Raw genomic sequence first — 15302 nt, forward strand, 5'->3', positions numbered from 1 at the left:
TCGGCCAGCACGCTAAAGCTGCGCTGGTCGTGAGCTACTCTTGAAGTGCAAAGGTATCGCCGCTGTGCAATGCCTTTGCACTTCTGGGGGGGGGGGGGGGGCGGTGGCACTGACATGCGGGGCGGGCTAGCCCTGTAGTGGGCGTCCCCCCGCATGTCAGGGAAGATGTTTAGCACAGCTACGATCAACTCGGAATGACCCCCAACGTTATTTGGCCACACACATAAGTCATTACAGACCTGAGAAGATATGCTGCTGTGGTTTGAACTGTCTACCGAGGTAGCGCCTTTTCTCTCAGGGCTGCTGTGAGTCTTTCTCACAGTCCGGTGATGTATGACAGGAGGAGAAGGCAGAGGTCTTGGACATAGTACAGGAAACTAGAAATAAATCAACATTTTGCATGATTATTATTATGTTTTTGCAACCAATGACTGTTCATTCTCAAAAGACAAGTTTCAAACTTACCTTACATTACAGCAAATGTGGAGATAGAATATCTTACAAAATAACCAGGCTGTAATCAGATAGGTAAGAGCCCATTCACAGACAGAAACAAATAAACAGCACTTTGTGGAAAGAATGATTTTCAATACATAACCAGATGGATTAAACACCTGTATTTAAAATGATCTATAACATACACATATATAAAAATTGTAACAGCATGTTATCAATAAAAACATAAATAATTGACCAACCCTAGATTGGATAACCGGTATACTGGGACAGACCGCTCTGGGAAAATCCCCTGCACCCTCTGCTGGATCTGCTGACACTGCCTGCTGGCTGGGATGATTTATATGTCTTCCAGAGAAAGTAGTGGCACTTCCAGAATTTGTACTCTACTCTGGAATGCAAACCCAAAAGTTGTCATGTGTTGCGGGGGCATGTCTACAAGGGTGGACGGATTTTGGCACTACAAGGAGTGCAGTGGAGGGGGGGGGGGGAGTAAAGGAGGTTGGCACTAAGAGGAATGTGTGGTAGGTGTAGGAGATGGGGACTGCCAGTAGTCTAGTTGGGTATGGGGTGAAGGAGACGGGATCAGTATGATTTGCCGATGGACGGGATGCCAGCGGTTAGAATACAGACAGTGGCATCCCGTCCACCAGAATCCCGACAGCCCCCCAGTAAGCCCCTAACCCTCCTCTGCCCCCTACCCTAACCCTCCCTTGTGGGTGCCTAACCCTAATCCTCCCCACTTTGTGCCTAACCCACCCTTCCCCGCTGCCTAAACCTAATCATAACCTCTCCCCTTCTCTGTGCACCCCGGACCCTGCAGCCTAACCATAACCCCCCTTCTTCTGCATAAACCTAACTGCCCCCTTCCCCCTTGCGGGAGAAAGTCAGCGCGTCCTGCTGTCCGGATGATCGGGATGCTGGCTGTCGTAAAGGGACGCTGGCATCCCGTGCGGCGTCGGTATCTCAATGCCGGCATTACCTCCTACTTCGGGATCCCGGCGTCGGTATATCGACGCTAACTGCTTCCCATGGAGACAGACAAAATAAAGGCTGCCCAAATTGATGGGTGCTATAAAGTACAGGTATTGGTACGGATGGTATAATGGTTAGCATTACTGCCTCACAGCACTGAGGTCAAGGGTTCGATTCCCACCATGGCCCTAACTGTGCGGAGTTTGTATATTCTCCCCGTACCTGCGTGGGTTTCCTCCGGGTACTCCGGTTTCCTCCCACACTCCAAAAATATACTGGTAGGTTAATTGGCTTCCAACAAAAATTAACCCTAGTGTGAATGTGTCTGTGTGTACATGTGGTAGGGAATATAGATTGTAAGCTCCATTGGGGCAGGGACTGATGTGAATGGCCAAATATTCTCTGTAAAGCACTGCGGAATATGTGTGTGCTATATAAATAACTGGTAATAATAAATTAAGGACTGATAGGTTCTAGGATAAAAGAATGAATGCATGTGGTGATATGTCAGACAGAGTTTCATGTGGTACTACAAGATGTACAAAGAGTGACTCTTATGCTACTATACAATACTTGCTCGCTGAAGGCCTGTGTCAGGTTGCGCCTACAATTATTCGTGTAAAATTGGCATGTATGAGTAAGTCACCTGATTATTAAGTCCTAATGATTTTTAATGTGGCACATGAAAAAAAGATTTTTCCTGCCAATGCTGTAAGCTTATGCGCTTTGAATGGTTCTACAACTATGGCCTCATTGAAAAAGACTACTATACTGGGGGGAGCAGGGGCTCTGCTGTGTAACTTTGTGTAGGTGCCTGGAAAGCTTACGCAAGCCCTGTATGTATCTGCACCCAGGTCCCAGCTCTGTACCCTCACTCAGTGCTCTGTAACTGATCCCCAGCTCTGCACCCTCACTCAGTGCTCTGTAACTGATCCACAGCTCTTCACCCTCACTCATTGCTCTGTAACTGATCCACAGCTTTGCTCTGCACCCTCACTCAGTGCTCTGTAACGGATCCCCAGCTCTGCTCTGCACCCTTACTCAGTGCTCTGTAACGGATCCCCTGCTCTGCACCCTCACTCAGTGCTCTGTAACTGATCCCCATCTCTGCTCTGCACCCTCACTCAGTTCTCTGTAACTGATTCCCAGCTCTGCACCTTCACACAGTGCTCTGTAACCGATCCCCAGCTCTGCTCTGCACCCCCACCAATGCTCTGTTACTGATCCACAGCTCTGCTCTGCACCCTCACTCAGTGCTCTGTAACCGATCCCCAGCTCTGCACCTTCACTCAGTGCTCTGTAACCGATCCCCAGCTCTGCACTGCACCATCACTCAGTGCTCTGTAACAGATCCCCAGCTCTGCGCCCTCTCACAGTGCTCTGTAACTGATCCACAGCTCTGCTCTGCACCCTCACTCAGTACTCTGTAACTGATCCACAGCTCTGCTCTGCACCCTCACTCAGTGCTCTGTAACAGATCCCCAGCTCTGCCCCCCCACTCAGTGCTCTGTAACGGATCCCCAGCACTGCACCCTCACTCAGTGCTCTGTAACTGATCCCCAGCTCTGCTCTGCACCCTCACTCAGTGCTCTGTAACTGATCCCCAGCTCTGCTCTGCACCCTCACTCAGTTCTCTGTAACTGATTCCCAGCTCTGCACCTTCACACAGTGCTCTGTAACCGATCCCCAGCTCTGCTCTGCACCCCCACCATTGCTCTGTTACTGATCCACAGCTCTGCTCTGCACCCTCACTCAGTGCTCTGTAACCGATCCCCAGCTCTGCACCTTCACTCAGTGCTCTGTAACCGATCCCCAGCTCTGCACTGCACCCTCACTCAGTGCTCTGTAACAGATCCCCTGCTCTGCGCCCTCTCACAGTGCTCTGTAACTGATCCCCAGCTCTGCTCTGCACCCTCACTCAGTGCTCTGTAACTGATCCCTAACTCTGCTCTGCACCCTCACTCAGTGCTCTGTAACTGATCCCCAGCTCTGCTCTGCACCCTCACTCGGTGCTCTGTAAACCGATCCCCATCTCTGCTCTGCACCCTCACTCGGTGCTCTGAAACCAATGCCCAGCTCTGCACCCTCACTCAGTGCTCTGTAACTGATCGCCAGCTCTGCTCCGTGCCCTCAATCAGTGCTCTGTAACTTATCCCCAGATCTGCTCTGCACCCGCACTTGGTCCCCAGCTCTGCACCGTCATTCTGTACTCTGCACCCTCTCTCTGCACCTGGGCTCCAGCTCAGCACTCTTGCTGTTGTACCCGGGTTCTGTAACAGATTAATACACATCATTAAAGGCAACACGGACGGTGTAATGGTTAGCATTACTGCCTCACAGCACTGAGGTCCTGGATTAATTTCTCACTATGGCCCTAACACTGTGATGGGTCTTTTTCCTAATTGGAACAATAAAGTTTTTAGCTATAAAAAGGAATCCTGGAGAACAGGAAAGTCAACCTTGAAAAAGTGCGTTTAGCGCATGAAACGCGTTGGTGACTCGTCATCCATCTGCTTCCCGCTGGACACAGTGGAGACCGAACTATCTGAACCCGCGGACAGTCGTTAAGGCTGAGGAATCCCGAGGCACATAAGGTAGGGACAGACTAGGTAAGAGCTCGGACTGGCATCCATTGGAAACCTCACACAAAAATGCTCACAAAAGGAGCTGTAAACATATTTTTTTATACATATTTAACAAAAAACTTTTTATTTACAGGTGCCACAACTATAAGAGCGCTCATTCTTATCCTTACAGTTATTTTGCTTAATTGAGCTGCTACTGACAGAAGCACAGAATACATTTGATTTGTAAGACTGTGAGGAGTTTGTATATTCTCCCCGTGTTTGTGTGTGTTTTCTCTGGGTACTCTGGTTTCTTCCCACAATCCAAACATTTACTGAGTTGGCAGGACCTCCCACCACTCCCCAAATGCCGCGCGAACGCCTCTGCCTGTCAATCAGCCGTCTGCCGTCGCATCTCACTGTGTGCACATGCGCATTCCAGCTCCTGCACACAACTCACACAGGCTTCAGGATGTGAACGCATCGCTGATGGTTCCATAATGAATTAGGCCCTGTATTTATTTTTATTTTTTTGCAGGCTGACTATCTTCATTACCAAACAGCTGCTGAAGAAACACAGCCCAGTGTAGAGCCTGATCTAGGAATACTTGTTAATTCCCATCTCTCGCATCAAGAACCCATTCTCACCCAAAGCTGGACTTACATCTGCCCAAAAAGGCCATTTATTATAGGTTCCCACTGCATTTATAAAGAAAAGCCAATTTGGAGGACCATTGAATTTTATTATCACTGCTAATAATTGCTGCTTTCTTGTTATATTATGTATGCTAACTTTCCATAGCCATTGTCTATATAATTATTGCTTATTTTTACCTTATTCGCTCAGGCATTAGATTTAGGAGCCAATTTAGCGCTGTTAACTCTTCTATAATACTTTTCTTTTGCGTCTTTTTGGATTGAGAAGTGTATTTTGAATGGAGCGTATGTAGACTTGCATATAAAGTACTTCTTCCAGGGTCAAGCTCATGGACCCCTGCCACCCAAAATGACAGTAGTGCAAAGATTGGTCAGAAGAGGGGAAATTACCTCCTGCAGAAAGCAAATTTTGTTTTGAGGCCCAGGAACACTACAGAGGTTGTCATTGCTTCTGAAGATTTAAGGTTAGATTTGCTAAAACGTCTGAAAAGGAAAAGTGTTGCCAATAACAGCCAATCATTCTAACGTTTTCTAGAGGGGGATACAAGCCTTCAATAGAGATAAAGTGGAGAAGTTACCCAAGCTACAGTACCTATAAGTTTCTAGCTATCATTGATCAAGGACAGTATATAAAGTGACAAAATATGTTAGGCTACGACTGAGACCTATACGATAATACGTCCCTTAACCACTTGCCTGGCATGGTCGCATCAGATGCGACCATGCCTGCAAGTGCTCTATCTGACCTGGTCGCACGGGATGCAACCAGTCAGATAGTGTTAGCAGTGGCAGGGAAGGAAAACTTCCCTCCGCTGCTACTGTCAGAGGGACCGGAAGGTCCCTCTGCCTCCCTGCACTCTCCCCGTGTCTGCCGTGCTGCCGATCGGTCAGCACGGCAGGATCTCCCCCCCCAAGCGGGTGCAGACAATGGCAGCCGCTGGGGAGTGTAAATAAACCCTCCCTAGTTGCCCCCAGACCCACCCCCTGCATACCTCAAGGCTGTCTATTTCAAAATGAAAGCCGCGATGGTCGCGATGTTCCGGATCGATGTGTCGATGTTTGGGGAAAAGTTGTTTTTTTAAATTTAAAATTTTTTTTTTTTTTTTACTAAAATCATTTGGGATAGGGTTAAATTCATGTTCTTCACCTAATTCACTCATAAACAAAAAACGACAATTTCGGAGCTTTTTTTGCGAAATAAATCGTCAGTTAAGTGGTTAAAAATGAATTTTTAGGAGGCAGAGACCTCATAAGCTTTCTCCACATTCATGATCAGGAAATTCCATTGATACTGCGAGACAATCCGCTACTTTGGCACACAAGGAAAGTATGGCATATTTTGAGGCACATACTTGGGCTGAATACACAAAAATCCCTTTACCTTCCCTTTCTTTCTAATCTAGAATTTCAAAATGGACAGGCCTCATATTCATTCAACATATGGCGTTCACATGGCGTGGGTACTATGGGCTTGCTTGTCAATAAGTCCACTAAGGGGCTTCTCATGTTCCGGCATTTCCCCTTGCTGTTGCACAAGCCTAATGGTGCCCATACACTTGAGATTATCGGTACTATCCTTCGATTTCAACCACATCTGTGAGAGAAATCGAAGGATTGTATGCACATTTTAGTACCTTTCGACGAAATGCGCGGGCACGCCGGTCGAATATCACGTCTCAAGATATTATGTACTGCACATAATATTTATCGAATCGTAGTGCGATTGCATGTGTTTCTAGAAACACATGCTATATATCGCACTGCGATGTGCGATGGGCACCCGCCGGGAGCGGCCAGAGGCTACTCCCACTCGGCGGTGACGTGCCCATCACGTGATTACCATGCGATCTATCGCATGATCGCATGGTAATCTTTTTGGCAGTTCAGGTGCGATTTCATGTGCCGTGCCCCGCGATGTCGCGTCGCGGGGCATCGCACAAGTGTATGGTCACCATTACACTATGTTAGCTCTGTTGTACAGGCATTCTCAAACACAGATTGGGATAATCTGTTAGACACTCTGTTACAAAGTTTATCCCTAACAGCAAGAGCCATTTCAACAATTTATACCAGCCTCCATATAAAATGTATACCTGATAACTCTCCTACAAGTCTCAGCCCTCGACATTCTCAACTCTCCAATGTATCAGCGAACAATTTACTTCAGTCTCATGCTAAGGCCTGCACACTCCTACCCTACTCTTACTATACTGCAATGGTTCTAAATATACTGCGTAAGGCCTATTTATCTCCTCGTAGGAGATTTATGATAGGGGATTCGTCAAATTGCTGCAAGTGTAGAACTCAGTCAGCTGACCTATACCATATCCTACGGGCATGTCCGATATAAATCGAGGCTTTTGGATCCAGGCCTGTAACTACTATATAGCCAATTTTTTCAATGATATCCCTTTTACGCCCACACCTTCGTGCATCATACAGGGCGGTAGGCAGCTTTTACTGAAATTAAATTATGTGTAGCAACTTGTGAGACTATCCAACATACTTGGCTGCTCCCTCTCACGGATTTAACCAATTTCCATGAACGACCGTTTACTGGTCATTTGCTCGCATCCATTACCAGATTTTCATTCCAACCAACCAGATGTGTCAGATAATTTGCCAGATAACTGTATAGTGTATGCCCAGCTTTATTTCTGTTTGTGAACAAAGCATCCAGATGTCTCACTGTAACATGGACAGGGACTAGTCCGATATGGGACATTCATAATCACAAATAAGATTTGGGAAAAGCTGGCAAATGGAGGGTTTTTCCCCCCCTGGGTTTAATTTTTCCCAAAAGAGGTTATAATACGCCCTTTAGTTTACCTTTTTAAACATATATTTATTATAACTTATCTACCTTCCGTTTTATCTTTCTATAAATTATTTTGATTATATTTTGGAGCATTCCCAATATTTGAAAACACCTATATGCAATCTATCTTCAGTAAGACATCGCTGCACGAAAGATTGTAAAATTGCCTCAGGCTAAATTGTCTAGATGGAATAATACTGAAAGTTATGTAGTAGATTATGCTTATACTAACAGATGGAATTAAAAGAGGAATTTCTTATAACTGTGTTATATGCATAGGGAATTAGGTGTATGGAAGTCCACATTGATAATAAAATAATAAGATTTTAAACCTACCGGTAAATCTTTTTCTCGTAGTCCGTAGAGGATGCTGGGGACTCTGTAAGGACCATGGGGTATAGACGGGCTCCGCAGGAGACATGGGCACTCTAAAGACTTTAGAATGGGTGTGCACTGGCTCCTCCCTCTATGCCCCTCCTCCAGACCTCAGTTAGAGAACTGTGCCCAGAGGAGACGGACAGTACAAGGAAAGGATTTTTGTTAATCTAAGGGCAAGATTCATACAAGCCCACACCATCCACACCGTATAACCTGGAATATACGCAACCAGATAACAGTATGAACAAAACAGTATCAGCCAACGACTGAACTTAACTGTAACATAACCCTTATGTAAGCAACAACTATATACAAGTCTTGCAGAAATATGTCCGCACTGGCACGGGCGCCCAGCATCCTCTACGGACTAGGAGAAAAAGATTTACCGGTAGGTTTAAAATCTTATTTTCTCTTACGTCCTAGAGGATGCTGGGGACTCCGTAAGGACCATGGGGATTATACCAAAGCTCCAGACCGGGCGAGAGAGTGCGGATGACTCTGCAGCACCGATTGAGGTCCTCATCAGCCAGGGTATCAAACTTGTAGAATTTTGCAAAAGTGTTTGAACCCGACCAAGTAGCTGCACTGTAATGCCGAGACGCCTCGGGCAGCCGCCCAAGAAGATCCCACCTTCCTAGTGGAATGGGCCTTTACCGAATCTGGTACCGGCAATCCAGCCGTAGAATGAGCCTGCTGAATTGTATTACAGATCCAGCGGGCAATAGTCTGCATAGAAGCAGAAGCGGCAACCTTGTTGGCTGCATACAGGACAAACAGTGCCTCTGTTTTCCTAACCCGAGCCGTCCTGGCTACATAAACTTTTAAGGCCCTGTCTACATCAAGAGACTTGGAATCCTCCAAGTCACCCGCAGCCACAGGCACCACAATAGGTTGGTTCATATGAAACGATGAAACCACCTTAGGCAGAAATTGAGGACGAGTCCTCAACTCTGCTCTATACACATGGAAAATCAGATAGGGGCTTCTGTGAGACAAAGCCGCCAATTCGGACACCCGCCTCGCAGATGCCAAGGCTAACAACATGACCACTTCCCAAGTGAGAAATTTCAACTCAACGGTTTGAAGAGGTTCAAACCAGTGTGACTTTAGGAACTGTAACACCACGTTAAGGTCCCATGGTGCCACTGGGGGCACAAAAGGAGGCGTTATGTGCAGCCCTCCCTTTACAAAAGTCTGGACTTCTGGGAGAGAAGCCAATTCCTTCTGAAAGAATATAGATAGGGCCGAAATCTGTACCTTAATGGAGCCTAACTTTAGGCCCATATCCACTCCTGTTGCAAAGACAAAAACAGGATAAATTAACTGCTAAATAAGCGCCTCAGCAGAGGATGTGTAAAAATAATGATAATAATACTAATAATAATTTCTGAACTACTGCGCTAGCCAGATAACTATATGTGTTATAGTGTGTGGAAATAAACAAGAAAAAGAGAGATGGCTGCGCTGGATTTCAGAAATAAATATTAGTAACAGTAGAGAGCCAACGTAACAATAAATATCGTATTTTATTTAAAAGACTGTGGGATGATGCATTTAAAACAAACGATAAACATGAAGGAAATTGCTCAGTTCATTATCTCACAATAACGGCACAATTGAAATATGTGTAATGGGACAACTGTATTGTGAATGCTGAAGTCTGTATTCCGTGACAAAGATGATTACTGTTCTGAATACACGGTAGTAATGAAAAGAAAAGCAGTTGTGACACTCCAGTATTAGATCACGTATATGTAGCCAGTAGATCAATCAGTGAAATACCTCTCACGTGGGCTGGTCCATTTACCGGGCGTCCCCGGTCAGGTATCCTGCGTTGCCCACTACCGCTAAGCAGCGGAGAGGAGACGGGTTGCTGTGAAGGATCGACTGGCCTGTGTTGCACGGATAGCAGCGGCAGTAGAAAAGCTGGAGTGAGTCAGGAAGGCTGCCGTGAAAGAGTCCTGAACTCCGTACCGTATGTAGAACACCTGAGCAGGGTGTATGAAGCGGCGAGTCATAGAGAGTCCTGAACTCCGTGTCGTGTGTGAGACACCTGAGCAAGGTGTAAGAAGAGGCGGGTCCTAACGCGTTTCGTCACGCTCCACGTGACTTTTTCAAAGGTAATTTCCTGCCTCTAAGTTTCCCAGTATTTAACTATGATAGATCCATAATAGACAGCTGTCTGTACTCAATCTCAGATTGCAGAACAAAGAATCATTAAAACTACGTGGCTCTCTCTTAAAAACACAGTAACGATTATATATACAATGAGCAGACTTGACTTGCTTACGATACAAATTATGAAGGAATACATGAGGTGATAAAAGATAAATAATAATTAATAATAAAAGTAATCAATAAAAAATAATAAAGGATAAAAAATAAAACCTAAAAAGTGGAACACAAATTGTCAGATGAAGGCTTGATTAGATGGTAAGATCTCAAAGGAAAATGGGACAGATGTAATACACTTATGTTTCCCAGGTGTAAATATCAGGATTTTAACCCGTTATATGAAGAGCAACAAAGGTGCCAAGGGGAATATTATCAAGCTCATATTCTTAACTATAAAGAAGTGAAGATCTCAATATGAACATATCTAGCCGGTATTGCAGATTTAAAACCTACTACCTAGTAAAAGACAGGTTTTTAAATTACATTATGAGACATTCATCTTTTAACTAAATAGTGTGCAGGGTGACATCAAATCTACGTATTCAAATGGTTACTGTCACCTGCCAGACTTGATTCAGGATTGAGCTAGGAGTCATTCATTAGTACAAAGCATGTTAGTCACTTAGCCGTGTGCGCCACTGGATGCGCACAAGCTACAGAGGATACAAAGGATATATCATCTTTATTGGTGGAGCCCGGGTTAGATCACCCGCTTCAATTAGACGTCTAATTTGAATACGTAGATTTGATGTCACCCTGCACACTATTTAGTTAAAAGATGAATGTCTCATAATGTAATTTAAAAACCTGTCTTTTACTAGGTAGTAGGTTTTAAATCTGCAATACCGGCTAGATATGTTCATATTGAGATCTTCACTTCTTTATAGTTAAGAATATGAGCTTGATAATATTCCCCTTGGCACCTTTGTTGCTCTTCATATAACGGGTTAAAATCCTGATATTTACACCTGGGAAACATAAGTGTATTACATCTGTCCCATTTTCCTTTGAGATCTTACCATCTAATCAAGCCTTCATCTGACAATTTGTGTTCCACTTTTTAGGTTTTATTTTTTATCCTTTATTATTTTTTATTGATTACTTTTATTATTAATTATTATTTATCTTTTATCACCTCATGTATTCCTTCATAATTTGTATCGTAAGCAAGTCAAGTCTGCTCATTGTATATATAATCGTTACTGTGTTTTTAAGAGAGAGCCACGTAGTTTTAATGATTCTTTGTTCTGCAATCTGAGATTGAGTACAGACAGCTGTCTATTATGGATCTATCATAGTTAAATACTGGGAAACTTAGAGGCAGGAAATTGCCTTTGAAAAAGTCACGTGGAGCGTGACGAAACGCGTTAGGACCCGCCTCTTCTTACACCTTGCTCAGGTGTCTCACACACGGCACGGAGTTCAGGACTCTCTAAGACTCGCCGCTTCATACACCCTGCTCAGGTGTTCTACATACGGTACAGAGTTCAGGACTCTTTCACGGCAGCCTTCCTGACTCACTCCAGCTTTTCTACTGCCGCTGCTATCCGTGCAACACAGGCCAGTCGATCCTTCACAGCAACCCGTCTCCTCTCCGCTGCTTAGCGGTAGTGGGCAACGCAGGATACCTGACCGGGGACACCCGGTAAATGGACCAGCCCACGTGAGAGGTATTTCACTGATTGATCTACTGGCTACTTATACGTGATCTAATACTGGAGTGTCACAACTGCTTTTCTTTTCATTACTACCGTGTATTCAGAACAGTAATCATCTTTGTCACGGAATACGGACTTCAGCATTCACAATACAGTTGTCCCATTACACATATTTCAATTGTGCCGTTATTGTGAGATAATGAACTGAGCAATTTCCTTCATGTTTATCATTTGTTTTAAATGCATCATCCCACAGTCTTCTAAATAAAATACGATATTATTTATTGTTACGTTGGCTCTCTCTACTGTTACTAATATTTATTTCTGAAATCCAGCGCAGCCATCTCTCTTTTTCCATATCCACTCCTGTCTGTAGAAAGTGGAGAAAACGGCCCAGGTGGAATTCTTCTGTAGGAGCATTCTTGGCTTCACACCAAGATACTTACTTCCTCCAGATACGGTGATAAAGTTTCGGCGTCACCGCCTTCCTAGCTCTTATCAGAGTAGGGATGACTTCCTCCGGAATACCTTTCCCAGCTAGGATTCGGTGTTCAACCGCCATGCCGTCAAACGTAACCGAGGTAAGTCTTGGAACACGCAGGGCCCCTGCTGCAACAGGTCCTCCCTGAGAGGAAGAGGCCATGGATCTTCTGTGAGCATCTCCTGAAGATTTGAATACCAGGCCCTTCGAGGCCAATCTGGAACAATGAGTATTGTCTGCACCCTTTTTCTTCGTATGATTCTCAATATTTTGGAGTTGAGAGGAAGAGGAGGGAATACATAGACCGACTGAAACACCCATGGTGTCACCAGGGCGTCTACCGCTACTGCCTGAGGGTCCCTTGACCTGGCACAATACCTCCGAAGCTTCTTGTTGTGGCGTGACGCCATCATGTCTATTTGTGGAAGTCCCCACTGACTTGTTATCTCTGCAAAAACTTCTTGATGAAGTCCCCACTCTCCTGGATAGAGATAGTGTCTGCTGAGGAAGTTTGCTTCCCAGTTGTCCACTCCCGGAATGAAGACTGCTGACAGAGCGCTTACGTGATTTTCCGCCCAGCGCAGAATCCTTGTGGCTTCCGCCATTGCCACTCTGCTCCTTGTCCCGCCTTGGCGGTTTACACGAGCCACGGCTGTGACGTTGTCTGATTGAATCAGAACAGGTAGGTCGCGAAGAAGATTCTCCGCTTGTCGTAGGCCGTTGTATATGGCCCTTTAATTCCAGTATGTTGATGTGTAGACAAGCCTCCTGGCTTGACCATGTTCCCTAAAAAATTTCTTCCTTGTGTGACGGCTCCCCATCCTCGGAGGCTCGCGTCTGTGGTCACCAGAACCCAGTCTTGAATGCCGAACCTGCGACCCTCTAGAAGGTGAGCATTCTGCAGCCACCACAGGAGAGACACCCTGGCCCTGGGACACAGGCTTATTTTCTGATGAATTTGAAGATGGGACCCGGACCACTTGTCCAGAAGGTCCCACTGAAATGTCCTCGCATGAAACCTGCCGAAGGGGATGGCATCGTAGGTCGCCACCATTTTTCCCAGTACTCGAGTGCATTGATGGACTGACAATCTTTTCGGTTTTAACAGATCTCTGACCATGTTCTGGAGTTCCTGGGCTTTTTCCATCGGGAGAAAAACCTCCTTTTGTTCTGTGTCCAGAATCATGCCTAAGAAAGATAGCCGAGTCGTTGGAACCAACTGTGACTTTGGTAGATTTAGAATCCAGCCATGTTGCTGCATTACTCTCAGGGAGAGCGACACGCTTTTCAGCAACTGATCTCTCGATCTCGCTTTTATCAGGAGATCGTCCAAGTACGGGATAATTGTGACTCCCTGCCTGCGCAGGAGCACCATCATTTCCTCCATTACCTAGGTGAAAATCCTCGGGGCCGTGGAAAGCCCAAACGGCAACGTCTGAAACTGGTAATGACAGTCCTGCACAGCGAATCTCAGGTACGCCTGATGAGGGGGATATATGGGGACATGAAGGTATGCATCCTTTATGTCTAGTGACCATAAAATCCCCCCCTTCCAGGCTGGAGATAACCGCCCGGAGCGATTCCATCTTGAATTTGAACTTTTTCAAGTACAGGTTTAGGGATTTTAGATTTAGAATGGGCCTGACTGAGCCATCCGGTTTCGGAACCACAAACAGGGTTGCATAGTACCCCTTCCCCTGTTGAACTAGGGGAACCTTGACAATCACTTGCTGTTGATACAGCTTTTGAATTGCAGCTAAAACTATCTCCCTCTCTAGGGGAGAAGCTGGCAAAGCCGATTTGAAAAATCGGCGCGGAGGCACCTCTTCGAATTCCAGCTTGTATCCTTGGGATACAATTTCCATCGCCCAAGGATCCATGTCTGATTGAACCCAGATGTGGCTGAAGAGTCGAAGACGTGCCCCCACCGGCGCGGACTCCCTCAGTGGAGCCCCAGCGTCATGCGGTGGATTTAGTAGAAGCCGGGGAGGACTTCTGCTCCTGGGAACTAGCCATAGCAGGCATTCTTTTCCCTCTACCCTTACCTCTGGCGAGGAAGGAAGAGCCCCGACCTCTTCTGGACTTATGCGGTCGAAAGGACTGCATCTGATACTGTGGTGTTCTCTTCTGCTGTGGGGGAACATAAGGTAAAAAAGTAGATTTACCCGCAGTAGCTGTGGAAACCAGGTCCCCGAGACCTTCCCCAAATAAAACCTCACCCTTGTAAGGCAAAACTTCCATATGCCTCTTTGAGTCGGCATCACCCGTCCATCGGCGGGTCCACAGGGCTCGCCTAGCAGAAATCGCCATGGAGTTGGCTCTCGAACCTAGCAGCCCAACGTCTCTCTGAGCGTCTCTCATATACAAGACTGTGTCTTTAATGTGACCTAAGGTCAATAAAATGGTATCCCTATCTAGGGTATCAATGTCAGCTGACAAGGTATCTGTCCAAGCTGCTAAAGCGCTACAAACCCAAGCCGACGCTATTGCCGGTCTGAGCAAAGCACCCGTATATGTATAAATTGATTTTAAGGTAGTTTCCTGTCTGCGATCAGCAGGATCCTCGAGGGCTGCCGTGTCTGGAGATGGTAGCACCACCTTTTTGGACAAGCGCGTTAAAGCCTTGTCCACCCTGGGCGAGGATTCCCACCGTACCCTGTTCAGCTCATGAGATGGGGGAAAGGTTACCTCAGGTTTCTTTTCCGTAAACATGCATACCCTCGTGTCAGGGACAGAGGGGTCATCTGTGATATGTAAAACATCTTTTATTGCAATAATCATATAAGGAATACTTTTGGCCACCCTTGGGTGTAACTTCGCCTCATCGTAGTCGACACTGGAGTCAGAATCCGTGTCGGTATCAGTGTCTGCTACTTGGGACAGGGGTCGTTTCTGAGACCCTGAAGAGCCCTGAGACACAGTCAAAGCCATGGATTGACTCCCTGCTTTATCCCTGGACTCTGCTTTGTCCAATCTCTAATGTAATAGACACATTTGCATTTAAAACATTCCACATATCCAACCAATCAGGTGTCGGCGTTGCCGACGGAGACACCACAATCATCTGCTCCACCTCCTCCTTAGATGAGCCTTCCGCTTCAGATATGCCGACACACACGTACCGACACCCCCACACACTC

The 15302-nt window shown here is 46.0% G+C and overlaps 1 protein-coding gene across 1 annotated transcript in view; it reads right to left on the reverse strand.

The window, feature by feature from the left end:
- Nucleotides 1-15302, reverse strand: part of NEK4 (NIMA related kinase 4) — a 171422-nt gene that overhangs the window by 83826 nt on the left and 72294 nt on the right. Inside the window, exon 10 of the mRNA XM_063940618.1 lies at nucleotides 240-377. Within this exon, the coding sequence (XP_063796688.1) occupies nucleotides 240-377 (138 nt within the window). The remainder of the gene's footprint in view (nucleotides 1-239; nucleotides 378-15302) is intronic.

Source organism: Pseudophryne corroboree, chromosome 9 (assembly GCF_028390025.1).
Source record: "Pseudophryne corroboree isolate aPseCor3 chromosome 9, aPseCor3.hap2, whole genome shotgun sequence".
NCBI classification, from domain to species: Eukaryota; Metazoa; Chordata; class Amphibia; order Anura; family Myobatrachidae; genus Pseudophryne; species Pseudophryne corroboree.